At 38.9% G+C, this 25623-nt stretch overlaps 1 protein-coding gene across 3 annotated transcripts in view; it reads left to right on the top strand.

Annotated features, from left to right (window-relative positions):
- The window catches only part of ALCAM (activated leukocyte cell adhesion molecule), a 115981-nt gene extending 90894 nt beyond the window's left edge, over window positions 1-25087 (top strand). The window contains exons 7-17 of one of the 3 annotated variants that reach the window (XM_014269432.3): window positions 3011-3138; window positions 4767-4896; window positions 10423-10535; window positions 11375-11510; window positions 11586-11719; window positions 13158-13290; window positions 13982-14020; window positions 14167-14284; window positions 16182-16238; window positions 21064-21177; window positions 22763-25087. In XM_014269432.3, the coding sequence (XP_014124907.2) occupies window positions 3011-3138; window positions 4767-4896; window positions 10423-10535; window positions 11375-11510; window positions 11586-11719; window positions 13158-13290; window positions 13982-14020; window positions 14167-14284; window positions 16182-16238; window positions 21064-21151 (1076 nt within the window). In that variant the 3' untranslated portion in view covers window positions 21152-21177; window positions 22763-25087. Of the gene's footprint in view, window positions 1-3010; window positions 3139-4766; window positions 4897-10422; window positions 10536-11374; window positions 11511-11585; window positions 11724-13157; window positions 13291-13981; window positions 14021-14166; window positions 14285-16181; window positions 16239-21063; window positions 21178-22762 lie in introns of all 3 variants that reach the window. The other 2 variants (XM_074536067.1, XM_005490401.4) reach the window with 2 other exon arrangements.
- The last annotated feature ends 536 nt before the right edge of the window (window positions 25088-25623 follow it).

The raw sequence follows: 25623 nt of genomic DNA, 5'->3' as shown, positions 1-25623 counted from the left end.
CCTGGAAGGAGCCAGCCACTGTAACCTAGTATGAAAAGAAGAGTGAATTAGGTCTTGCTGTGTTGGATGTTGCTTGGATTAGGATAATTTAGCTCAGCTAGCAGCAGTTACATGCCTGCTTTTGCAGCTGCAAGCAAAGAAGCTTCTGAAAGCCAGGAGTGCTGTGATAGGAGTCTTGGAGCTGGACACTTAGATATTATCTCAGATATTTAATCATCTAGGCTCCAGTTATGTAGGGTTCTGCTCAGCATTAATCAGTGTAAAAAGATAATGTTTGTCAGGCAGGCTTCCCAGTCATGGCCTGCTGTTAGGTGTCTGTTTTGTTATGGATAAACTGCTTTACATAACAGATTAGAGTCAAGGACACTTCACACTCAGGCTGCTTCCAGCACTGGTGTTTTCCTTGAAATGGCATAGTGGCTGGGGCAGCCCTGGGATAGCAGCATTCATTTACTAAATGGCTGCCTTTTGGTGCTGGCTCTTGCAATTTTGCTGTTGTAGAAAGCAGAATCTCAGACTGCAAAAGCACCAAGTAGGATGGGCCAAGTCAGGCATGTGTGAGGCAAGAGGTGCCTTCACTAGGCTGCTCCTGTTTCTTAGTGAAAGCAGGGGAGTACATTATTCACCAAGCACCACTCTGCATGGCACTGGGTACCATCTTCCGGTTCTCAGGCTGCCCTCAGAAGAATGGCTTCTTCATCTTAGACAACAGTTAAAGTGTCTAAGCTATACTTCTGTATGCTTGGGGTTTTTTTCTAATTTAGCAAATTAAATTATAATTTGCTCTTGGTTGATTACTGTAGATAGAAGGGTAGGATATTTCTAGAGAAAAGCCTGGTGGTTTGAAGGAATGTAATTTTTGTATTAGTGTGTCCATTTTTAATCCAGTTCTGTTTATCTCTGTGGGAAAAAAAATGTTCTAAATTAGTCTTTCTCTTTATTAATTCCTCCCATTTCAGTCTCAAGATACAACCTAAGCAATTCCAGAATATATCTAGACATTCTTTATGATATGACATTCTTTACCTTAATGTCATATCTTTATGATATGACATTCTTTACCTTAACATAAACTTGAGAGAAACTTGCAGCAGCCCCTGACACTGAGTTTTTTGGCCCAGCAGCTACCAAGAGGGGCATGCATGGCATTCCTGGCCAGCTATCTCATTGCATCTCTTGTATTCCATACCAGCAGGGATGCTGGACTTCCCTTTTCCAAGCAGGCAAAGTTGTGCTTCAGCTCTGGAGGTGCTGAGGTGGAAGCTTGTTTGGTCACGTGTGGTGCTTCCATGTGGAGGGAGGCAGGCTCTGAAGGAGGGAGGCTGTGGCAGGTTGGAATCCAGCCCTGTCCTGCCCTGGGGAGGGCGAGGGGCTGGGCTGTGTTAGGGCTCTCAGGTGACAGCCCCACGTTGGGCACCAAAATATTGGAATATGATCCCAATACTACCAGGTAGATTGTGCCTGGGCTCATCTGACCCTTGCTGCTTGGCCAAAGGCGGCAACTGTGGTATTTCACCTCAGAGACACCTTTGGCTGGCTGGATATGTTGCAGCTGGGCACTGAAACAAGTCCAGGCTTGTAGAAACTCAGTTTACCTTTGGTGGAAAGGCGTCAGACAAGGATGAAGAGGAGAAGGAGATGGATTCTGTCAGAGGGTTTAATCCAGAGTTTATTCTATGGTCACAAATGTCTGAATCTTAGGTAACAGCTCCCACAGAATACCGAGCACATGGTCCTGGCTCAATTTAAGCCCAGGGACAGGGGGAGGGAAAGGGACAGGTGAGCACCAACCAGGGGGGAGGAGGAGGGTCTCAGGGAATGAGGGACACAGACAGGCCAATGACCCCAGGCCTGAATTGCATCCTTTGAACTCGACCAACCACACAGACGGCCTTGCTGGAATGTTAAGACTGATTGACAGCCCAGCAGGGGGCAAGGGGGAAGGGAAAAAGAGGTATTGCCACACCTGGGAAGGGGCTGGGAAGTCTAAAACAGGAAATTGCAACACACTGCAACGCAGGGCTGCAGTGGAAGGCAGCTCCTGGTGCTGAGGAACCCCACTGCAGGAGACAGACGTGAGGAGTGCCTGCAGGGTGGGAGGGCTGTACAACACACGCTTCACTACGCACAAAATCACCTGTCAGCCAGGGCTTTCTCTGCTGGGGAGACTTTTTTAGTGTCTAATAAGGTGTGCTGTGCTGTATCTTAATGCACGACTGGCATCTTTGATGGAATTTTATTTATCCTTTGACATTAAAATAGTGAGAGTTATCTGCCCATATTATTTTAATTTCGTTCATTTTACTTTGTTTTCTAAAAATTATGTTTAGGCCTCTACTTAGAAATAATAGCATCTGCTAAAGAATACTCTGCTTTAAAAAATTATGAAAGTAAAGTGTAAGTTATAGTTCAACTTCAGTGAACATGACAGAAGTATGTTACATTTAGTGTTCTGTTGACTATGCTAAGAGTCCTATTATGTTCACCAGATTTATCTTTCTGAAAGCCTGTAGTGATCAGCATACAGAATAGGCTGAACATAGTTGCTTAGTTCATATTTATTTCTTTTAATGCCAGAAGGCTATTATCTAGTACTAATACACAGCGTTGAGAGCTTCAGTTGTTTTTCTGATTGCTGCGGTCCCCCATATAGGGAATTTCACAGAGGACAAGTTAATCCCTCATAATGAAATCACACCATGAAATGGTTCATACTAATCAGGATTTCTTTTGCTTTAAAGCACATGACATAGTTGTAATCATTGCTGTTTCAGTTACAGGTATTTTGGAGAATAAAAATGAATTTTATGTCCTATAAGTTCTTTGCACTTAATTGGCAAAAATATAGAAGTGTGATTAGCTTCAAGTTCTTTTATAAAAAGATCTACACATGCAAATATTTTCAGCTGCAGGATGATAAAATTGCATTTTCTTGGGCAATGAATATCATATGCATAGTGCTGCTGTATGATTACGCTGAAGCTATTAAATATGTACATTATTTTCACAGACCCAACAGAGAAGGTGACTATTCAAGTGCTGCCACAAAGCAGTACCATTAAAGAGGGCGATAACATCACTCTGAAGTGCTCAGGAAATGGCAACCCTCCTCCACAGGAGTTCCTGTTTTACATTCCAGTAAGTCCTGCCTTGCTGTCGCTGCCTAGTGAAATATTCTGTATCATTCCTTCCTGCAGACATTGCTACATGTCAGTGTCTACGTGGTTTTGCAACAAATGAAGAAAGGAATTTGATGACAAACACTGAAGATAGATAGACATTGGCCATTATATCACACTCTGAGAACACCTCACCTCAGAGGTGCCAAAATATTTTGAAAAAACTCTCCTTCCCCCTAGCCCACCCACATTTTTCAGGAGTTTAGACCTACTAAAAATTACAAGGTTTTACTTCACATCATCAGGTATTTTATTAAACAGTTTTGATTACAGCAGTTTAGATCTTGAAGAAAACCATCTCATCTGTTGTCATAACACAGATCCAGCAGTGAAAGTACAGCAAATTAATTCAGCTATTTTTTGGACTTTCACAGATTACTCTTTGTGCAATTTCTTTTCTTCAGTTAATTGTTTGGTGGCATAACAACACAAAAAATAATGTGTGTGACAGCACAGAAGAACAAATCTGTAAATTGCTTAAGACAGAGACTGAGAAAAATAAAGGCTTTGTTACCATTAATCTTCTTAGTACTGGTGAAATCCACAGACAGATGTGGCTTTATATTCTAAGACTCCTGGTCCTTGTTCCCATGTCCTGCTTCCCATTTCTGTTTTATATGCCTTATTTGTTCCTGCTGCAGCTCTGAGCAGAGCTGCTCTTGCGAGAAGCCAAAAGAAGTGGTGTCCTTTCAGATATTTCAAACCCAGTATGTCACCCTCTGTACATAATCGTCACTACTCTGGACTCCTGGCATGTTTGAATTGTTGCAGAGAGCAAGGGGAGCTAGGAGCTGAAGTCCTTATCTCAGAACAGCCATTTAGATTCAGTGAGTCATCCTAGAAAGTCACTAAATGCCAGTGAAAAAGTGTCTGGTATCTCTCCTTGCTCTGCAATCACAGTGAGTGAGCTAAACACCCGAGTTTGTCTTATCTGTGGGCTCCCTGCTGCCTGATACTGGTCTTTCCTCTCAAGGAGAGTTGCAGTGGGTGATCTCTTTGAAAGGCTCACAGGTATTATAAATCTCTTTCTGGATTCAGAGATAGGAATTAGGGTATCATTCTATGTTTGTTTCAAAGCTGATCTAAGTCAGTAATCAGGGGGAAACTGGGGAACTGGACAGCCATAAAGCAGCATTTGCTGGCTAATTCAAAACACCAGTGTGCTTGTGCTGTTCAAAAACATGCAAAGCAGTACAATTCAGTTCGTGATTTGTCCTAAGCTGAATATATCAGAACCAGACTTAGAAACACAATTTGTTTTGTGCTTTGATTTCTGCAATTACTGTTAGTAGACTGGGTTTTTTGGCTAAACTTTTAAATATTGTATTGTAACATCCTCTTAAAATGAGTTAGTCATTCAATTAAAAGAGTAAGCTCTTGATTTTTAAAAATAATGTTTTTTAAAATAATGTTATCATGCAGGAAGTAAATGTTACTTTAACTAATAGGTAATTACAGTTGAATGATGCCATGTCTAATAGTTGCTTTGAAGTATTTCACCATCCTTATAATTTAAAAAAATCCTCAACAAAAATCAGTGGGTTTAGCAGGCCCATGTACAGTAAATGTCTTGTTTTCCACTCGCAGGGAGAAACAGAAGGTATAAGAAGCTCAGATACTTACATAATGACAGATGTGAGACGAAATGCAACAGGAGAATACAAGTGCTCTCTGACTGACAAAAGCATGATGGACTCGACCACCATCACTGTGCACTGTAAGTAATTGCATTTTTCACTCCTAGGTAGGATTCAAACTGATCTTGGACCTCCTGGGATGATTTCTCTGCTTTGTGTATGCAGCTTAGTGCAATTACCTACAGGTGAAGTGTTGGTTTGAAGGGGTGTCCAGACATTTCTATTTATTCTAGTGTATTTCTGTTTGAAAATCTTGACTTTCTCAATTCATTGGCTAGTTTCACTTCCCATAGTTTTGGATAGTGTTTGGTTCTATTACACTGTCACATACAGTGAGAATTTTGTTATTTTATTTTTGCTCGTGTGAACGTATCTAGGGCAAATTACTTTCTTCCAGCTGTGCCTTAGAATGTAGACAAACATGGAAGCTAATCCACAGGAATATCACTGAAGGTCATTCTTCATCGTTAAGTTCCTGTTCCCTCAATGAGGTTAACGTGTAAGGAGCCTAGAAAAGAAACTTAGGAAGTCGTTATGTTCACATTGGAAAAGTTGGGTTTTTTTACTTTTTCCAGCATCATGAGAGCTACAGAGCTCAGTAAATTTTCTTTAGCTGGACACTGTTTAGTCACACTATCAGCAACACTTCAAGAGCAGCCACTGAACTGGTTGAACCACTGAAGCAATAGTTGCTTTTGATCTCTTCATGCAGAAGTCAAGAGCAAGAACTTTTTCAAACTCTGCTACACTATCACAAGCTGTTAAACTCACGCCAGGGGTAGAAGTTTTCCTCCTAAAAACATTGATTGTCTGTAGTCTTCACAGTATCATCAGTAGTTGACAGGTTCAGAGGGATCTGAAGGATAATGAAGTTTAAAGGCTTCCACTGTAGTTATATTTTACATTAAAACAAACTTCATGTTTCTATACTTTGTTTTGAACTTTTTTTTTTCTTGGAAGAGGTACAATACGTGCATAATATATCAGTGATTATTGATTATTACACTACATATGATGAATTACACTATTATATTTCATGAATATTTTGCCTTTAATAAGATCATCCATTGTTACCCTGCCCACCTGTTCTGTTTGCCAAGTTGGGCATGTAAAACCTGAAAAGGGCTCTGTGCTGCTGCCCCTTCACTGCTGGATAGCAAAGGTTCCTTTGCTCTGGTATAACCAACCCTTTGATTTTTCTCCAAGTGTATTGCATGTCTACTTTTGCTTTCATAAATAATTACTCAAAAAAATGGCTTTCTCAGCTCAAAGTTATTTTTAACAAGCCAATTTTCCTGTGTCTTCTATTTTATCTGCACATTCAAAGAACTTTACTATGCCAGAGAAACATGTAATTTCTAGACATGAATCTTCCCAGTGCTGGCAGCTAATGCAGCTACTCAGAACTCAGAGCTGCACTCCAGTACCCTACTACTTCACTTTCCTTAGGATTCATTTTGTTTTTTTCCAAAACACCTCTATCTGCAATAAAGCCTTTTTTTTTTTAAATGAGGTGCAGTGGCCTGGAATAGTTCTGTAATTCCTGAATGTCCAGACCATGCACCATCCTTAAGGTACTTCATTGTCTTCTCTGATGCTGGTCTAAAGCATTTCTGCAGTTTGTCCTTCAGATACTACTTACTAATGTTTATCAAATTCTGCCTTTTCTCCCTCTTTTGTTCTGTTGCTCACCTTTTATATGGATGAATATTCCTCTCTGTGGTGGCACACTAAAAAAAACATTGGTTACGAGTCAAGGCTTTTCATTTCTTCACATCCAATCTCAGCATTTAGATTTTTTTTTTCTTTTTTAAAAAGACCAACCACAAGCACAACAAAAAGCAGGCTATTTCTCGTGTTTAATAATATTAATTAAAATAAATTTAAGATAATTAATTATTATATTTAAATTAATTTAAAATTAATTTGAATTAGAGAAACTATTTCTAGTAATTTGTTAAATTTCAACTGTAGTGTCTTTTCCCAAACCAATTTTATTAAGCATTATAATGGCACTGATTTCTTTTGGTGACCAGGTAGGGAAAGCTTCTTGCTGCTATCAAAAAACATTATTATGCCATAATCCTCAAATATTTTTTTGTAGAGAATTCCAAGCTCCATTTTTCCAAGTTGACTATAAATTATGAGACTTTACAGAATGCTGAAAATTGACATTAAAGCATCAGAGTTACCTGTAATGCTTAGGGAAATTATTTATGAAGGAAATTGAGGGGGAATGAAAGATTCCCTGCCTTATCCATGAAACATAAAAGACAGACTGTACAACCTGAGCTCTTGCCTTTCAGAGCAGAATCTGTGCAGCCAGGTCCCAATTTAAAGTCCAGCAGAACTGAGTGCTCATGGCTGGCATGATTTGTCCCTCTACAGAGGCAGCAGCAGAGCAGGATGGATGTTGTGGATTTGTGGTTTTTCACAGAGGTTGTAAATTCTCTGCCAGCTCTGTTCCTTCAGTGAGTTTGCCCAGGGTCAGGTGAGCAAAACTGGCAGGCAGGGGACCAGGGCAGGAGCTGTTTACAGCCACTCACAGAAGTGTAGAAGCACACCCTGAATGAAGCAAGGAAAACACCCAGCAGCAGAGAGATGCATCTTCCCTCAGCTGTAAAGAAGCAACTCTTTCAACCCACAGTGCCCTTTCATTATCTGTTGCTGTGGGGAATTTGAGCAGCTTGGTCTAGTGTTGGTGTTCCTGGCCATGGCAGAGGGGTTGGAAGCTGAGGATCTTTTAGGTCTCTTCCAGCCCAAGCATTCTATGATTCTGTAATTGTTTCTGCACATAAAACCTAGTGTGGAGTAAGTAGGTCTGTGGAACTTCCTCTTTGTGATGCTTTCCTTTCTGCTAAAATGTGTTCTGCAAACCATCCAGTATATTTAAGGTCTTAGGAGTATAGCATTTGTATTTCTCTATAGGTATTTTTATAGCCTTGTCTTGTCTTTCAGTAAAGTCATTGAAAATACAGGGGAAGTCACCTTTTGAATGCTACATGGAAAAATCTATTCTCACATACTAGGAGAAGTTTCCAGTTGTCTGCTAGTTTATTTATGGAGTTCAGACAACAAAGAGGTGCCTGCATAGCTTTCCCAAATGCAGCACAGTATTCCATCAGAGGCCTCCTTTAAATGCTGGGAGTCTGTCCTAGATGTGCCACAGCTTCCAAACGGAAATGTGTGCTCCAGTCTTGCCCACATTAATTCCATACCTCCCTCACATGATGTGGTGGTACGTGCAGAATGCACTGTTTGTCTCTTCCCTGCCCTACTTGGTATGCAAAGACAGCACTGAAATCAATGCAAGACTTCAAATGAGACCACATTAAGAGCTAGCATATATTGAAAATGGTGCCTGATGAGGAGCTTGTTTCTGAAGAACATTTCAAAGCCAAATGTGAGATGTACAGAAAATTCTCTCGGAAAAGTTTTTCTTCAATGGAGACAGAAATTTGGTTTTGATAGTCTTCTATATGCAAGAAAATGTTTTCTCCTCATACTTCTGCACCAAAGTGAGATTATTTATGAAGTAGAGAGGTAAATACAACTACATCACATTACTTTGTGGACCTTACAGATAAACTGGCAGAAAATTAAGCAAAATCAAGTTGTTCACGTAGAGCTTCTGGAGGGGATCCTATGTTAAACAGCAGCTTAATTCTGTTTTGCCTTGTAAGTCATACAAATACTGCTCTGAGTTATGTAGCTCATCTCATACCCTCTGCATTTTCCTGTACTGCTGTAGCAACCAAGACGGGTGTGGGAGGGATTGTAGTCCCCGTTGCACCACACAAAGGGGCCAGCAGGGCACAGCCAGTCTACCCTGGAGGAAAACTGGGCTGAAGGATTGCTCCGGGCTCAGTGTCAGTTTTGCCTGAGATGAAGGCAAAAACTTCCATGAATTTTTGCTTCCTTTGGCAAATATGAGAGGAATGCCTTTTGAATGGCCTTTGGTGATCTCTTAGGTTTGAGGTGCTATCTTGCTTCAAAGAACAAAAAGTTTTAAGTACGTGTAGAAAGAAATTCTTGAGGGGAAAAAAATAATAGCCTTGTCTTCAACCACCCCTCTGCCCTGATGGAATGTGTTTTAGAAGAAACACATCCCATACACTATTGAAATCTATGTACTGCTCACTGGAGGAGTCTTGTTATTTTATTTCTTTTTTTTTTTTTTTTTTTTTTTTTTCTGGAAGCCACAGGAGAATAGTTGGGTTCCATTTACTGGTTTCAGGAGGGAGGATAGGAAATCCCCATAGGAATACAGAAACAAGATGCCATTTTATCTCATCAAGATTTTTGACTCATTCACAGATGAAAGTGCATTTTTTGTGACCTCTCAGAAAAGTCATTGGGCTTGTAACACAGATAATAATGCTGCAGACCAGTAGTACAGGCTGAGCCCTAGTTGTTCCCTCAAGTTCCACCTTTAATTACGATGGTGTTCCCAGGGCAACCACTGAGTGAAGCCAGTAGTGAAGTTCACTGTTTTGTTAAGGAAAACTCACTTTCCTCCACTGTTATTTTTGTCTCGAGTTTTTTTTAAGCTCTGCTTTAAAGCCAAAAGGAGGCTTTGTAGCCCCTTTCTAGCAAGTACTATATTTGAGATGAAGTCATGTGTGCTTTTGACTGTGTGTGTTTGTGTGTGTGCACACATCTGTGATAGTCATTCAGTCAGGCAGCTTGGCTCACAAGCAAGGCACTGTCAGAGGGGAAGCAAAATAAAGATGGGCAAACTCTGCTTTTCTTTCGCTGTAGGATTAATTATTTTTTAAAAATGACCAGCCCACCAAATCCTTAAACTAAGAAAAATCCAGAGCAATGTCTCCTGATGTTTCTGTCACTGGCTCTCACCCTGCCTTGTGTCAAACACAGCTGTCGCTGACTGCAATTTCCCTTGAGCTTAAATATGTCAGGCAGAGCTTGGACTCTTTTTCGAGGTACACAAAAGTGGCATTTAAAGTCACAAATGAAAACAAATAAAGGGCTTCATGTGCAGTTCCCCAACCCTGTAATTTAGACTTCTCACCCCTTCAGTCAGTATCATGTCTCATACACCCTCTTTGACCTTCTTCATCCCCTTCAGATTCTGAGGATGAAAATCCTCTAGTTTTATCACACCAAAGAAAGGCACCCCTTGACCCTTGCTGCTCTCTCCACAATTACTATGTAGGATAACCTGTCCCCACCTGCACTAGTCCTCCCCTGAAGATGCATTTCTACCTGGCCCTCACAGCATTCCGTGCATCCCTTTCTGAGATGCACACATTGTTATGTGAAGTACTTCTTCAGCTTCTTCTGCCTACTCTGCCATTCTTTCAGCAGAACAAGGTGAAAAAAATGTATCCATTTGTCTAGTGATTAGTGAGGTTTTGCTTTTCCTTTTAGCCTGTAATTACAGCAAAAATATGAATGTTCTGCAATGCCTGTTTTAGAATAATTCTCTCATCTCCCTTCCTCGTAAAATTGACTTGAATTTTATTGAAGAAATGAAATCTTGAATTTAATGAGTGCAATTAGTCACATTTTCTTTTCTTGATAAGCCTCTGAAATGGGCCAGGCTTTCTGAGATTAACTTTTTACAAATGTTCTTTCTATCCCAGATCTGGATTTGCAGCTCACTCCTAGTGGAGAAGTCACAAAACAGATTGGAGAGGCCCTGCCTGTGTCATGCACAATTTCTTCTAGTAGAAATGCAACTGTGTTTTGGATAAAGGTCAGTAATTCATCTATTTCACACTCCATCTGGGTGTTCACCTCTTTATGTTACTGCTGCTACTTCAGTGTTTTGGAAGGAAGGAAGGAAGGAAGTTGTTCATTGGGCTTTTTAAAGAATATTGTTAAAATGGGTCTTACGCATGTGGTTAAAATGAGATCTACTCACATTGATGACTGAAAATCAGTTACTGTAATTATCAGCTCAGCTTCCAAATGGGGAGAATTATGTCATATTGTAACACAAATACAACTTCTGTGAAATGGTCTATACAAGGCCCTTTGAGAATAAGGTTCTTCTAAGAAGAAAAGTTCATTTGGAGGAATTTTGGTGCATTTTTTCAGAGGTGCACTTGGTCTTGGTTCTGATAAACCTAACAAAAGGGAAAGGGTTCAAAGGTTAGATGGTGAAAAATGTAGCTATTGAAGAGGTGGCTTTATACAAAACTATAGTGCTTGAAACTTATAGTAATGGTTGTTTATGAGCATATGTTGATCTCATAAGCCTGGGCTAGAGGAGAGTTACTTGTGTCTCAAATGTTTTATCACTCGTGCTCTTGGCCAGCCTACTAGAAAAGCTCAGAGCTAATAACTGATCCCATCTATGCTCTTGATTTAAAAGCAAAATTGTTCAAGAAGAAAGGAGATGGCTTCTATAAATCTCCATCAGTTTCCACTTTTCATGTAGTATGTTCAAATGTACTTATTAATGGGGAAACAGCTTAAAAAAGTGAGGCTCCAATTTTCCAAAGCATGTGAAAACTTCTGTTAATAGTAGTCATTAAGGGGTTAATTTATTGTGAGTCTATCTCTGTCATTTCTAACGCCTGACTTTATCAGGACAATACCAGAATGCAAACAAGTCCATCATTTTCAAGTCTTCAGTATCAAGATGCTGGAAACTATGTCTGTGAAACTACTCTACAGGAGGTCGAAGGGCTGAGGAAAAGACAGACACTTAAGCTTATTGTGGAAGGTGAGCAAGCAGACAGTTACAATTATTAATTGTTATTTTTAAATAAAATGGTTAACTGTAATACTGTTCTTGTAGGAAAACCTCAAATCAAAATGACCAAGAAAACCAACACCAATAAAATGTCCAAGACAATTATCTGCCATGTGGAAGGTTTCCCCAAGCCAGCAGTGCAGTGGACAGTTACGGGCAGTGGAAGCATCCTAAATAAAGCAAGTATCTTTCTTATTACTTTATTCACCAAAAAGTACTGTGTAGGAAGTGAAAATTAAAATCAAGGAACATTTTTGAGGTATTGAGATTGAAGAAAAGTCTTTTTTGTTTATTTAGGAGAATGTTAAACGGTAGCTGTAGCTACATGTGCTTACATGGATGATTTTTTTATAATAAAGCCTTTTTGAGTAGAACAGGTGATAGCAAAGGCTGAAGCTGAAAGCAAAAAGAAAAGGTTACAAATGAAATATGCATTTTTTAAATGAAGGTACTTAGTCATTTTAGCTGGGTAATGTGCTGATTTTGCCATTGCATAAAGAATTTGCAAATAATGATGGAATTGTAGAACTTACATTAGAAAGCAAATGGGTACTTGATGTAGGCATTAACTGAGTGAAATGTAATGAAATTTGGCATGTGTGAATCAGAAGTTACATTCATTATAGTTCCTTATGTGCTTTCCAGCTTTTATCCTAATATTTAGAGTTGTTTTTGTATGGTTATACCTGTTGTTTCTCAGTGGAAACAGAACAATTATGCATTCATCCTGAGGGATAAATAAGAAGAACTCATATATAGCAGGGAAAATACCTGGAAAATATGCAAACTGAAGTATTTTTATATGGATTACCAAATCCCATGAAAAGCATTGCCAGATTTTGCCTTAGCAGGAAAAATAAATGAGACCTCTCTACAGTCAGTGGCTGGAAGGGGAATGTACAGTGCTCCTGTAGATTCCATTACATTTCATTAGGCTTTGCTTTGAGCCCACAGAAATTATGTGTGGCTGACAAAATTGGTCCATTTACTTGTAGATATAGGACAGGAGGTATCTTGAAGCTATATAAATGATTGCAAATCATTTTCCCTAGGTGTTGCATTAATCCAAGAATGATGTGCAGCAAATTTAAGGAACAACACATTGATATTACAGTACAGATACTGTAGGTGCTACTAGACACACATGGATTGGCAAAGTAATGCTTAATGGGGAAATAGCTTGGAAAACTGGAAACTGGAAAACTTGGAACAATCCTTTCCTTTAGAGTGGCATAAATGAGAAACAGCAGGATGGAAAAAATTATACCTTAGAAGTTTGAAATTTTAAACATTTTTTCACTTGGAATATTTTTTAAATACTTGAATTAAAAGCAAATACAGAATGTTGTTAATTTTTCAGAAAAAAGCTTTTTTATTATTGGTCTTACAGTACACACTATACGATCTGTAACTAGATATTTTGGCCATTTTTTCTTTCAAATATTCACACTATCATTTAATAAAACAATGTAGTATTTCTCTTGCTGTTGTTTGGAAAACGGAAATATAAGTTGAAAGTTATTTCCCTCTGACCATTTTCACTGTGTAATACAAGTGATATATGTATTGTTCTTTGTGTTTTTAAATGATACTAATCTTCATTTTTCACCTTTTCAGACAGAGGAGACAAAATATGTTAATGGGAAATTTTCCAGTAAAATTGTAATTGCTCCTGAGGAAAATGTAACTTTAACTTGCATTGCAGAAAATGAGCTAGAAAGGACTGTGACCTCCATGAACGTCTCTGCTAGTGAGTGTCCTCTAAAGATAATTTCCTTAAAGTTACAGTTTCTCATAAAGTACCCATACATCACACTCAAATGAAGAGTAGGGCTGCATAGTAATGTTAACACTAAGATATTTAACCTTTTTGTCTTAAGTCAAGCAATTGTAAATCCACTGTGGATCAGTAGTACATAAAATTTATTGATAGCTTTCTACAATAAGTCACTTAGTCTTCATGACTTTCTTGGCTTTCTTTACTTTACAAAAGTAAACAATATTACGAAATAATAGTACAACATAATAGTGCAAAATACTGCAAAGTAATACTTCATTTAATAGACAGAGATATTTATTTATTACAAAATTAACAATATTTCTTAGTCCCTAAATTACAGTTTATTGGCATGACTTGACTCACAACAGAAATTACTGGGCTTCAATAATATATCATGATGAAAGGTAGTGAGAAGCTATGGAAAGGTAGGACAGAAATTCTCAGTCAGAAATATTTCTGACTTGAATATTACAGGTTTAAAGTAGGATTCTTCTAATGTATATAGTATAATTACAAAGGAAAGGCTTCTATTTAAAGATGGGATAAAATATCTTGTTTGGAAAACACTGTTGCAGTTTCTATTATTGCTATAGATAGGTAATTGAAGGTGATTTTTAGGTCTGTGTTGTCTTTAATTCAATTTTAACATTTTTCATTTCAGTAAGTATTCCAGAATATGATGAGCCAGAGGACAGAGGTGGTATGTATGGTTTCCTCTCTCTTTTTTTTATTCCTTTTTTTAACTTTCTAATCCCTTTTTCTGTTTCTGGTGAAAATTCTTTAGAAATGTTGCAATGCTTTACTTTTTTCATAGGTCATCTCATTAACTTTTCTTCTTTGCTTCAGATGAAAATAGTGAAAAGGTTAATGACCAGGCAAAGCTAATAGTGGGAATTGTGGTCGGTCTTCTGCTGGTCGCTCTGATTGCAGGTGTTGTCTACTGGCTCTATGTGAAGAAATCAAAGTAAGAAGTTTTTGAAAACTTTATACTAAGCTTGAAAAAGAACAGTGATAAGAAGAGATGTATGTTTACTTGTTTTCCTTCCTCTACAGCATTCCAGTTTTCTGGAATGGGGAAAAGCTGTTACAGTAGGTGCACTTGATAGCAGCAAAAGGAAACTTGGTACCTCTGGTTGGCTTGTCCTAATGTTTAATGGGACTCATCTCCTGGAGGTGGGGTTCTGATTTCATAGATCATAGTAGTAATGAGGTCCTGTTTCCTGACAGCCAAGTCTGTGCTGGCTCTTGCATTTAGATATAGTACTAATTGTGGAACTTGATGTGTGGAAGTCTGTCTGGCTGTACTGGGGCCAGAAACTGCCTTCGTTTAGAAATTGGCTGCCTTGTTTCCTTTGAAAATGGAATAATATGCAGAATAAGACTTGACCATCTCAGGGAGAAGAGAGATCCCTAATTTTTTCTTTGACGTTTCTTAAATAAAATTTGTAAAAATAGAGCTTCTGTGGCTGAAAAAATCTAGGAGCTCTCATCCCAGTCCAGGTTTTACACATCATAGGCATAGAAAACAGCATTTTCCATTTTCAACTTTCTTCCTTGTCACAGAGGCTCACTTCTGAAAACAGATGGGAAGGTGTCAAGAAGTGACCATGTTGCTCCATCCTTTTGAGGCTGGCTGTTGCTGTGTGCCCCATCTGGTCTTGCCCCCTTACCTTTATCTCCAGGGAGAGCTGGGGCAGTGAGAAGCTTTCTGACAGCTCTCACAGCTGCTTCTGAGCAGGGGAGGTTAAGTGGCTGTGCATAACCTGCTCCAATCAGTGCAAGTGTAAAAGCACTCTTAAAGTTCACTTGGTTTTAGTACGATCTTCCATTAAAATTGAATCAGATGAAATCTAAAATATACCAATGGGATTTTACTGTGAACAAATGTGTTTTCACTGATGCGAAAGTACAACAAGGAATTCTCCATCTGCTAAGAAATGCTCTTTTTTTTGGATAATACATAAAGACTTTGGCTCAACCATAACTGATCAGGTTTTTGAAGTTTTCCAAATATAGAATTGTTATAAATTACCCATGCACAGAACCACACTCGGACACTATAGGGGTTTTTTTTTGGTTTTTTTTCCCAAAGCTTATGCTTTTTTTTATAAAATATTAAAAGTAACAACATAGTGCTCTTCCTCCCACGCTTTGCTACTGTTGCAATAATGTCTAAGATGACTTTGTCATTCCTTTTCGAATGTGTGAATGTGGAGTCATGAAACTGTGGTACGTTGCTTTTGGTTTCTTTGGATGAGGTGGCTTGAGGGCAGAGAAGGTAAAATATCTCTTCTTGCACCATTGAGTAGTGTGGGGAGAGCTGACAGGAATCGTAGAATATAGCATGAGATGAATTTATGAATTACAACCTTTTTTTTTTGCTTCAAAGATAGGATATGGCATAATCTAAATGGACACCAATTCTTTTCCTCATGCTCAGCTTCTCTTCCTAAAGCTTAGAGGAAAAATTAGACATAGAATTGATTAGACAGGTTCACTGGAAACAAAAATGCCTTTATAGTTAAACAATAGTCTCTGTATTTGACACATGGTTGCTGGCTTGCAGCCCCCTTAATTGATGTATCATCATTGACAATCTCCTGTTCTCTGTATATTTTTAAATTGATCTATTGCTGTCCTCCCTGCTTTCTGCACACCATATTTGCAGGAGCAAGCAGAATGTCAGTACCTATTCTGACAAAGTTTTCATTATGAATCATAGCCTAGCAATCAAAGTAGACCTTGCAAAAAGCAACTTACACCTCTGGACACAATTCCCCCCTCCATCCAGGCCAGCAGGTAGCAGGTATTTTTTTGAACCCTCCCTTGACCAGTAACTCACCTAATCTCTATCCCCAAAGTGACGCCAAAGGAAAGTCTGAGAAGGCAGCAGCACAGAACTTTCCAAGTCTGCCGAGGCAAGAAAAACATTACTTTTTTCTGTTATTGGTGTTGTGGTTTGTATAATCTTCTATTGTCTTGTCATCCACACTAAGTAGGAATTATACTTGTAGCCTTGGAGTATATTCACAATAAATCACTTGTACAGTTACTCACTGCCCCAGCTTCACTTGATGGAAAAGCTGATTATTGCCACATATTCTTTTCAGTGTGAATATTATCCCATAAATCAGAGACTCATCTGTATTCCACATCCTGCATCCAGCCTCCTCTTGAATAAAGAGTTGAGGCTACCTACCCCAGCATGCCTTGTTTCTCCTTCATCTGAGCAGAAGGCCAAACAGTTGTTCTCAGCAGATTTCTCCTTTTTCCAAAAAGGATGTTGTAAACTAATCTGCACTGAACAGAATATAACTCAGCACTTTAGAATATTTGTAGTATTTTGGTGTCAAGTGTCAATTGAGAGATTGCAGGACACCCACGTTAGGTAAATATGAAATATTTGTATATGAAATTTTCACCTTGCCAGAAACAGCTGAGGAGGGTACAGCAGAAATGAAAGATTCAGAAAGGAAACAGTGCACTCAACACCCTGTCCCCTGCTCTCTAGTCATGGAAGTTGGCTTGTAGTTGGGCCTTGGCCCCATTTTTTCCCTGTGGTTGGGAGGTGCCCAAATCCCAAGTCACATAAGGCTAGATCAAGGTTGAAGTGGTTCAACATCCAGTGGACATCATTTCTGCTGGGGCCAGCTGAATCACAGCAGCAGTCTTAAAGTTGTTCACACTCAGAGCACATCAAGCTCCTAGAATGTTTCTTATGTCACAGTAATGACAAAGGTTGCTGGCATCTCTGAAAGTGAACACTTGAACCTTAAAAGTTCTGCTTTTCTGATATTTTATAGCAAACAAGCATATGAGTCAGATGTGATGGGCCAAAGATGTAAAAAACTCAGTATGTTTTCAACAAGACTCAGCATTTGTACTAGTTTTCACTCAGTTCCATTTCAGAGAAAAGGCATAGTTACCAAACATCTCTGAAAGTGTCAGTTCATAATACAAATCTAATATAAAAGTGACACAAATTAAAAACAGTCACCCATTTCTTGATGGCTGGAATATTTTTCTAATATCTCTGAGGTTTTTCCTACTGATGGACATTTAAAAATAATTGGAGGAAGTGGAAGGCAAGATTGGAGTAAGTAAGGAGGTTGCAGCCAGTCCAGATTGGGATGTGTAAAACCATTTGCTTCTAGAAAATCGTGTGCAACAGTGCAGTTGAGTGTAGTTTTAAGGAAATTCATGGCCCTTGGCTCAGCACCCAGAACTACACAGATGTGTATCATCTTACCTGTCATTATCACAAGGTTGGGTAACAGGGACAAACAGCACTGCACACTTTCTTGCTTAAATAGTGTTGAGGGCAAGGCCTAGACTTGTGAGATTAAAAGAGATCAGAAATTAAAACCTTACAGCATTTTTTTGGGTCACCTATATGTAGTCTGTATTTACACTGCAGCAGGCAGAACAATTATAATGGAAAATTGTCTTCATATTACAAATAATGCTATGAACAGTATCTGAACAAGATCCATGAAAATAGTGGCCTCACAGCACACACACTCCAAAGAATGCTAAAAATCTCACTTTAGTACTACTTACAGGGAGATTTTGATTAGGATTCCCTGAGGATAATTATTTTCCTGAAGAGCAAGCACAGATAAATATTAAATATGAGTTATAATTTTAGTTAGAGCTCAGAATGATCCATGATTTACAAATTAGTTTAAAGGAAAAAAAAAAAAAAGAGTGAGTCAACTCATATTTATACAACCAACTTCTCACTCTTCAGAACAGCACTATCAAAGGTGTGGGCTTTTTTTGTGGAGCTGTAGATACTGACAGTGTGAGAGTGCTCCAGGTCTGGGTAAAGTGAGCTGTCTTCCCTTTTGGGCAAATCCTTGGGAATATTTCTATATGTTCCGACTCCATTGCCCAGCTACTCAAATATTATGAAGAAGTCGATCTTGAGTTGCAGATGCAGCAAGCTGGCAGGAGTTAATGCACAGAAAAAGTGCATTAAAAGGAACAACTGCTGTTGAATGTTAAGCTGGACAAGGACCACTTGTGCTGTGCCTGAGGTCACCTCAGGAAGTGATGGAACCCATGTTTTAAAACATTTCTGTTGCAAACCCAAGCACGTCTGTCGAGCCCTGGTGCTGCTGCCCCTCTGCTGTTGGCAGAGCCCTGCCTGGGGACCCCACCTCCCAGCAAAATAACTCCTGCCTCTCTTCATGGCACTGTTTAGATAGCACTAAAAAAGGCTGCAGCATTCTTTGTGCTGAGGTGGTGATTCTGCCTCGATAATGGCATTTGGGGAACAAAAAAAACAGGTCAGCAGGATCACTGAACCATCATAAATAAATGGCTGCATTTCAGTCTCAGGCATTGAGAATCGAAATCCATCTGATTGTCAGACATGAAAAACTGCTGCTCTCATTTCAAGCAAATGGTTTGTAGCATCCTCCAAAAGAGTTCTGGAGCACCTGCCTCTTTCAAAGTTAGTGTTGCCCTTGAAGTCTCCCATTTTTGCCCAGTGTGGCTTTAGGGAAATAAAGGTGACATTTGATTTGACTGCATATAAAATTAAAATAGATTACTTTAAAAATCAAAACCTGATCTCGTTGCAGGATCTCCTGATGTTAGTCATTGAATACTTTTAACCTAATCAAAGATGAGACAGTTCTCTCTGCTGTTAAGTGTCAGGTCATATGAGATTCAGTCTGATTTGGGCACTGTAAAACTGGTGATAAGAGGCCAAAAAAAGGATCCCTGTGAGCCATGCCAGTAGTCTATCCAGGCTCCATGGGCAGACATTAGCAGTTATATGAGGACAGATGTGCATGGTATTGCTTTCTCACATGCAACTCACTTCAGCTCAGGTAATTGCCTGAGTCCAGATTCTTTCAGTTTTTCATCTCTTCCCCTATTGTCTCCAATTTTGTGAGACCTACTTATGGAAAAGACTCATTAGCCACATGACAAGCCAAATTATGTGCTCAACCTAAACCAAACATGTTTTAAATTTTAAACTTTTTTAATTTTCAAGGGATTTTTTGAGGGGTTGTTTCTTTTTTGTTAGGATTAAAGAGATTTGTGAAAGGATGTTAAGCCCACAGAAGGTCAGTGCCTACCAAAGCATTGAATTTTCTTCATTGCATTTCATGTCCTTCCCTTTAATTCATGTCATGTGTTTCAGGCTTTGAATACCAGGAAAAATAGAGTGTTACTGTGCAATAGAAATTTACCACTGTAGAACAAGTTACTTTGTAATACTATCTCAGCACTTTTAAAATTAAATTTGCCTGTAATGAAGCTCAGATCTTTGCAGTAAATGGGCTTTCAGCATGATACCTTCCTGTCAGTCACACAGGTATAACAGAGGCACTCTAAACCAACAGCAAAAGATAATGCAGCTTTAAAATATTAAAACTTGTGGCCCCTCAGGAAAAGATTTCAGAGAGGTCCCTTTCAGTGCAGCCTGTGGGATTTGGGATGCAGAATCCCATCCTCCCCGGGCGGGAGAGCAGCATTTCAGCATCGCTCCTGGAGATGGGGAGGGATTGGGTGCATGTGCACTAAACCAGGAGCCCTTCAGAGACAAGAAGGAAGCTTCCCTTCCCTTCAGAGACAAGAAGGAAGCTTCCCTGCCCCGGCAGCGGCTCAGGGTCCTTACCCAGGGCAGGGGGGGGTGCAGCCTTTGCTCAGATGGAGGATGTGCTCGGGTGCCCCTCCAGCAGCAATCCCGTGCGCTCCTGCATGGTGTCAGCGTGCCACGTCCCGCTCCCAGCCTGTGTCTGCATGGCACTCTGTGAGTCAGCGTCACTCGGGTCTGTGCCCTGCAGCAAGGGTGAGCATGTGCACCAGTCTGTCACAGCAGACCGTACGTTTCTGTAGGGGAAGCAAATTATCTGCCGAGAAAATGCAGATGCGATAATCTGCTTTGACACAAGGGATTTACTTAGTCCCACTCAAACATACTTGCCCATTTACATTTTAAAAATTGGGGCCTTCAAAATGTTATCACAGCACTGCAGGAATCTTTCACCTTGGCAGACAGTGAGGCTTCTCGCAGATTAAATGAATGGCATAGTGGTTTTATTGTGCTAAGCTAAACTAAGCACTTAACTCATTAATTCATCACCACTACTTGCATTAAGACCTGCTATTTTAAATGAGGCATACCTCTTTTTTCCCCCCCCCTCAAACATTTACACAATCTCATCTTTACCCAAAGCTTGTCAGTCATAGCTAACACAGACCTACAAGCCAGAGTGAGATTTTTCTTTTCAGTGGTGCCAGAATTTTCATTAATTTCTTCACATTTGAAGAACTTCCGTTTGGCACAGGCTCTGAAGTCATTTACTACAAATGCACAAAAGATTGCTGTGTTGATCAAGATATTTTAGCCACACTTGTAACGCTTTAGTATGCCTTAAAGCAGACTCATGTTTATTGAAACAAGCTGCACAGTCACTTTGTCAAGAAACATGAATCTCCACAACTGGTTTAACCGTACTAAATGTCTGCTAGCTCAGAATAATTCTGAATTCCTCAAGACGTAGCTCAACACATAGAGCCCTGCTGCAATATTTCCTGTGGTACAGCAGTGGGAGATCTGGTGTCACAGGTCTATTTACAGACATATGCAAACCTGTTGCTCTGCTCAGAACAGAACTGTCAAAATTTTCTGTTCCTTGTGAGGGGAGGAGGCAGTGTCATTTATATGAGTATGGAAAAAAATGCTGTATACATGCAAAAAAATTACCTTCCTTTACATTGTAGGACAGCGTCAAAACATGTAGACAAAGATCTTGGAAATATAGAAGAAAACAAAAAACTAGAGGAAAACAATCATAAATCTGAAACTTAAAGAAAATGTGTCAGTCATCATTCCAGGTAAGTGTTTCATATTACAGCATTAAAATCTCTTTGTTCACCATTCCTCTCCGGTCATCAAAGCTCTAGCTTGTTCTGGTGCTCACCTTCCAGAGTGGGGTCATTTTGTGGTGTAGTTTTAGGACAGACAGACTCAAACTTTTGGCCAGTTAAGAATTCAGAGAGTCATATACAAATATAAAAAGAAGTCTGACATTCAGATGGAACGTGCTACTTGGCTTTAGTCTATTGCATATGCTTGAGGAAAGGAAAATGCAGATTTTATACTGTACCACTGTTCATGTGTATGTGTGTGTTTATATGAAGAGTATGTTTAGACAGAGTTCAGAAGATTTCAAGTTATGACTTGAAATATTTACAGGAACTTCTTCCCTTACTGAAAGCAACAGTTTCCAAGTCCTTGGTCACTTTTTCCATCATTAATGTAAAGTCATGCAACTTCCTTCCCTTAGAACAAAACAATTCTCTTAGTCTAGATTTCACACACCTGTACTATGATCAGTTTTATCCTGGAAGGAGACACTGTGTATCTCTTTACATTAGTAACAGGTTTGAAAGTTTCCCCCGCTGGGATCTGTATGGAGTAAACTGTTTACAAATGTTCTGGCAGATGCCCAAGCGCTGTGGGGAATTACAGGAGCACTGCAGAGCACCAAGAGCACCACCCAGTGCTCACACATACTTACACCACTGCTGCACTCTCCTCCTGCTACCCAAGGGAGGGGTCACACCATTTTTCTGGCCAGTTTAGGTCATTTAGAATTAACACAAAAGTCTGGAAACCAGCTAACCATAGAGGTTTGTTGAGTTAATCATCAAATAGTCTTAAAAATGAGAGTATTACATATTCAGTGGTGCTTGTATTGTAAGCTCCTTCACAGGAAAGCTGTAGACAGCCCTAATTTTCAGTGATCTTAGTAAATAGCACTGGTTACCTTCTTAGGGTAGCAGGGGTTTAAAGCATATGGAATTATGTGGCATTATGATGCTTCGTATTTATATAACAAGATTTCTTTTTTAAAATGAATGCAACTGTCAATAATTTCAATGTGTCAGTATTGTCTGAAATTTTCTAATACAAACCACAAGTTTTGCATTAAATATTTAGAATGTAATGGATTATATAGAGGAGTTACACAGTATATAAGGAGATGCAGCATTGCTGTAGGCACTTTACCAACAATATCACTGTTTTACTAGTTTGGCAAAGGGAATTGGGAATACCAAAATGATGTCCTAGGAAGGATTTAAAGATGGAAAACAAGTCAGTTTGGATTTTGAAAAATGTTGCGGCATAAACACCCTGTGTGCCTTTGGTCCAGTCTTCTACTCTGTATTCCTTCTGATCAGTAGATCTGCATAACTGAAATGAACATAAATCCATTACTTACCAGATAAACTTACTGGATTTGCTGGAAACAACACTGCAGCAGTGATTCTTGTCATGAAAGAAAGTGTTTACATCACTGAGCTGCAGAAGAAAGTACTTTCCGTGTAGCTGTTTATTTACAGCATAGATACTGAGTAGTTATGATGGTTAACATATTTTAAAATGTTTAACTGTCTTTATCTTTCATATTTTCAGAGAATACATATAGACCAATTGAAGCATGAACGTGGATTGTATTTAAACATATACAAAGAAGTGACAGCTATTCATGGTTCAAGTATTAAGCAGATCATACTACCAGGTTTTCAAAGGATTTTAGACACAATTATCTCAAGCTAAAAAAACCCCACAAACTAATTTTGGCAACAGCCATGATAATAGGTCACCATGTTGTGTTCTGTTTGAAATATTTTTTTGTAAATGTCTGCACTGAAGATTTCTTTTTGTTTGCCTTTATGTAAATTTTTTACGTAGCTATTTTTATACACTGTAAGGCTTTGTTCTGGGAGTTGCTGTTAATCTGATGTATAGTGTAATGATTTCATTTCAATTGTTTTTATGACACCCTTTGAGCAGGTACATGTCTGATTCTGGTTGTAATCAGTGAAGCCTCTGCTTTGTAGCAAGTACCTAGAGTGTAAGATTGTCTTAAAGAAAATGTCAAACTCCTTTTTCATTCTTTGAAATCATGGTAAAGCAGAAGGGTGACAGCTGTGACAAGAATAAACTAAATTGTTAATGAAAGTGAACATTTAAAAAACCATGCAAAGCTAAACAAGCTAGAAGGGGAATAAAGAGTTTCCCTGAAGAAGTCTGGGTATTGAGTAAGGAACACTATGAAAAATTCCTAGCCTACATCCAACTGGTGGCTGAAAAATCCTTTTCTTCTAAAGCAAGACATGCATTTTATTGATGGTTATCAGTCGTCTTTCATGTTAGCATTAGGATAAGGAACTGGAATTCTGGATTAATTTTGATTCCTTTATGTTATTCGCTGCCTTAAAGTACTGTACCTTTTCTTTTTTTCATAGAGATACCAGTCAGAATTGGAAACTTTTTTTAAAAAGTGATCATATCAAAGCTGCATTTTTTTCCCACAAAAATAGAATATATATATATATATATTTTTTGTGTGTTTTTGTTAACTATGCTACAGATATTGAATGCACCTTGAGATAATTTTAGTGTTTTTAACTGGTACCTAATTTATCAAACAGTACATATAATTGTAACAATGAAATGTCTATGTATCTTTAGTTACATTCAAGTTTGTAACTTTATAAACATGTTTTTTGCTTGAGGGAATTTTTAGAATGGTACTTGATAAGAAAAGGTTTTAGGGTGAATGGCCAATAGAAAGTTGTACTTAAGGGAGATAAGTTTCATCTTATCTGGAAAGTTAGTTTCTGGAAGAAGGTAACAGGCAGCTTTGATGGAGAGGAACAGTAGAAATAAGCAGAACATCAGGTTTCCATTTACAAATATCCAGGGAAAAAGTAAGTTTTTATAGACTGGTAGGCAAAAATAAATAAATAAATAAAAGAAAAAGATGGACGTTAGGAAATGTATTTTGCCACTTTTGCATTATTTAGGGGGCAGAAAACACTGTTACTTGTAAATTTGTAAAATGTTAAATGTCTGGGCAGTAGTGACTGATGTCTTAATAAAAGCTTCCTGTAGTGCATTGGCATGGATTAAATACATAAGATGTCCTATAAACTCTATGCTGTATAAAATATTAGAGGGAAATCCTGTTATATGCCTCTAAACTTTAATTTGTTACTGTTTTATTTGGCAAAAAGAAAAAAAATTATAATCTTGGTCAATATTTAAACCAAAGTAAAATGGGGGAAAAACCAAAGTAATTTGTTTTGCATGGCTAAGCCATTCTGTTATCTCTGTAAATATTGTGATTTTTTTCTTTTTAGAATTTTGTTAAAAAAATTCTAAAATTTTTAAACACCTGTTTTTCAAAAATAAAACGTGAACACACAAAAAAGTTACTTTATATATAAATATATCTTTTTCTTTTGGTGCAAGAACACTGCCAAGTGATACACTTGTTTTTGTAAAAGTAAAAACAAATTCAGTGGGCATGACTCTGAACGGGAAACATTGTACCAGAGTCCTGTGAAGGAGTGTGCATCTACTGCCTCTCTTTGTTTATAACACTACAAATAATTCTTAAATACGGAGAGGAATCTTCCAAAGATAGGGAAAACTTCAAAGGGAAAGCATAGGGAAGGGCTGAAAATTTTCATACCACTGTCAGGGGAATATAGGGCAAACGAAAAGAAAACAAAGTCCTTCAACTTTCACAGCTACAGAAAAAGGAATATAAACAACTCCTCGTCTTTTGGGATTCTGCTTGATCTCCTATGCACTTTAAATCGTCAATCCGAGGAGCTGGGTTTTTCACTGCTCCGAGTTCACTATAGGCAAGTTTCAAGAACCAAGAGTGCAAAAGAATTAATGTTTCTATCCATGCCTAAACAACAATAAAACTGAAGTATGTCTTCACTGGCTTGTGTGAAATCTCAGTGTACAAGAACACGTGCGAGCCCGAGGGAAGGCGCGCACCCAGCGCTCCAGCTGCTGCCTGTGTTCCTGCACGTGCACCCCTGTGGAGCCTGGCTCCCAGGAAAGGCCATGGGGTGATGGCTGTGGCTTTGTGGGGCTCCTCCTGGCCCACAGCACCTGGGCACCACGAGCACTTTCTCAGCACAAGCTGGTGCACAGAGCCTTGCCAAAGCTCGTCGTGCAGGTCTCTGCTTGGGACCTGGACAAATAATTACCCTAGCAGTGAATTTGGGGGGACCTGTTCAAATCTGAGCAAGGACAGCACGAGAGTCCAACCTCAGTTCACTACACACAGGAAGAAAAAAAAAAAAATCCCTGCTCACAAATGGTTTAAAAGCATGACAGTTTACAGTCAGGAAATAATGTAATTAGTGTTGTCTGTTCATGGCTGTGCAGGAAACTGAGCTTGGAACAAACCAGGGGGTTTCACTGCATGCTGCAAAGGCAGTATCCTGCAAAAACACCCTTGGGCTTCC

The sequence above is a fragment of the Zonotrichia albicollis genome, chromosome 2, assembly GCF_047830755.1.
Source record: "Zonotrichia albicollis isolate bZonAlb1 chromosome 2, bZonAlb1.hap1, whole genome shotgun sequence".
Taxonomy (NCBI): Eukaryota; Metazoa; Chordata; class Aves; order Passeriformes; family Passerellidae; genus Zonotrichia; species Zonotrichia albicollis.
The sequence above is the reverse complement of the archived record's forward strand: the minus strand, read 5'-3'. Positions and strand labels throughout refer to the sequence as shown.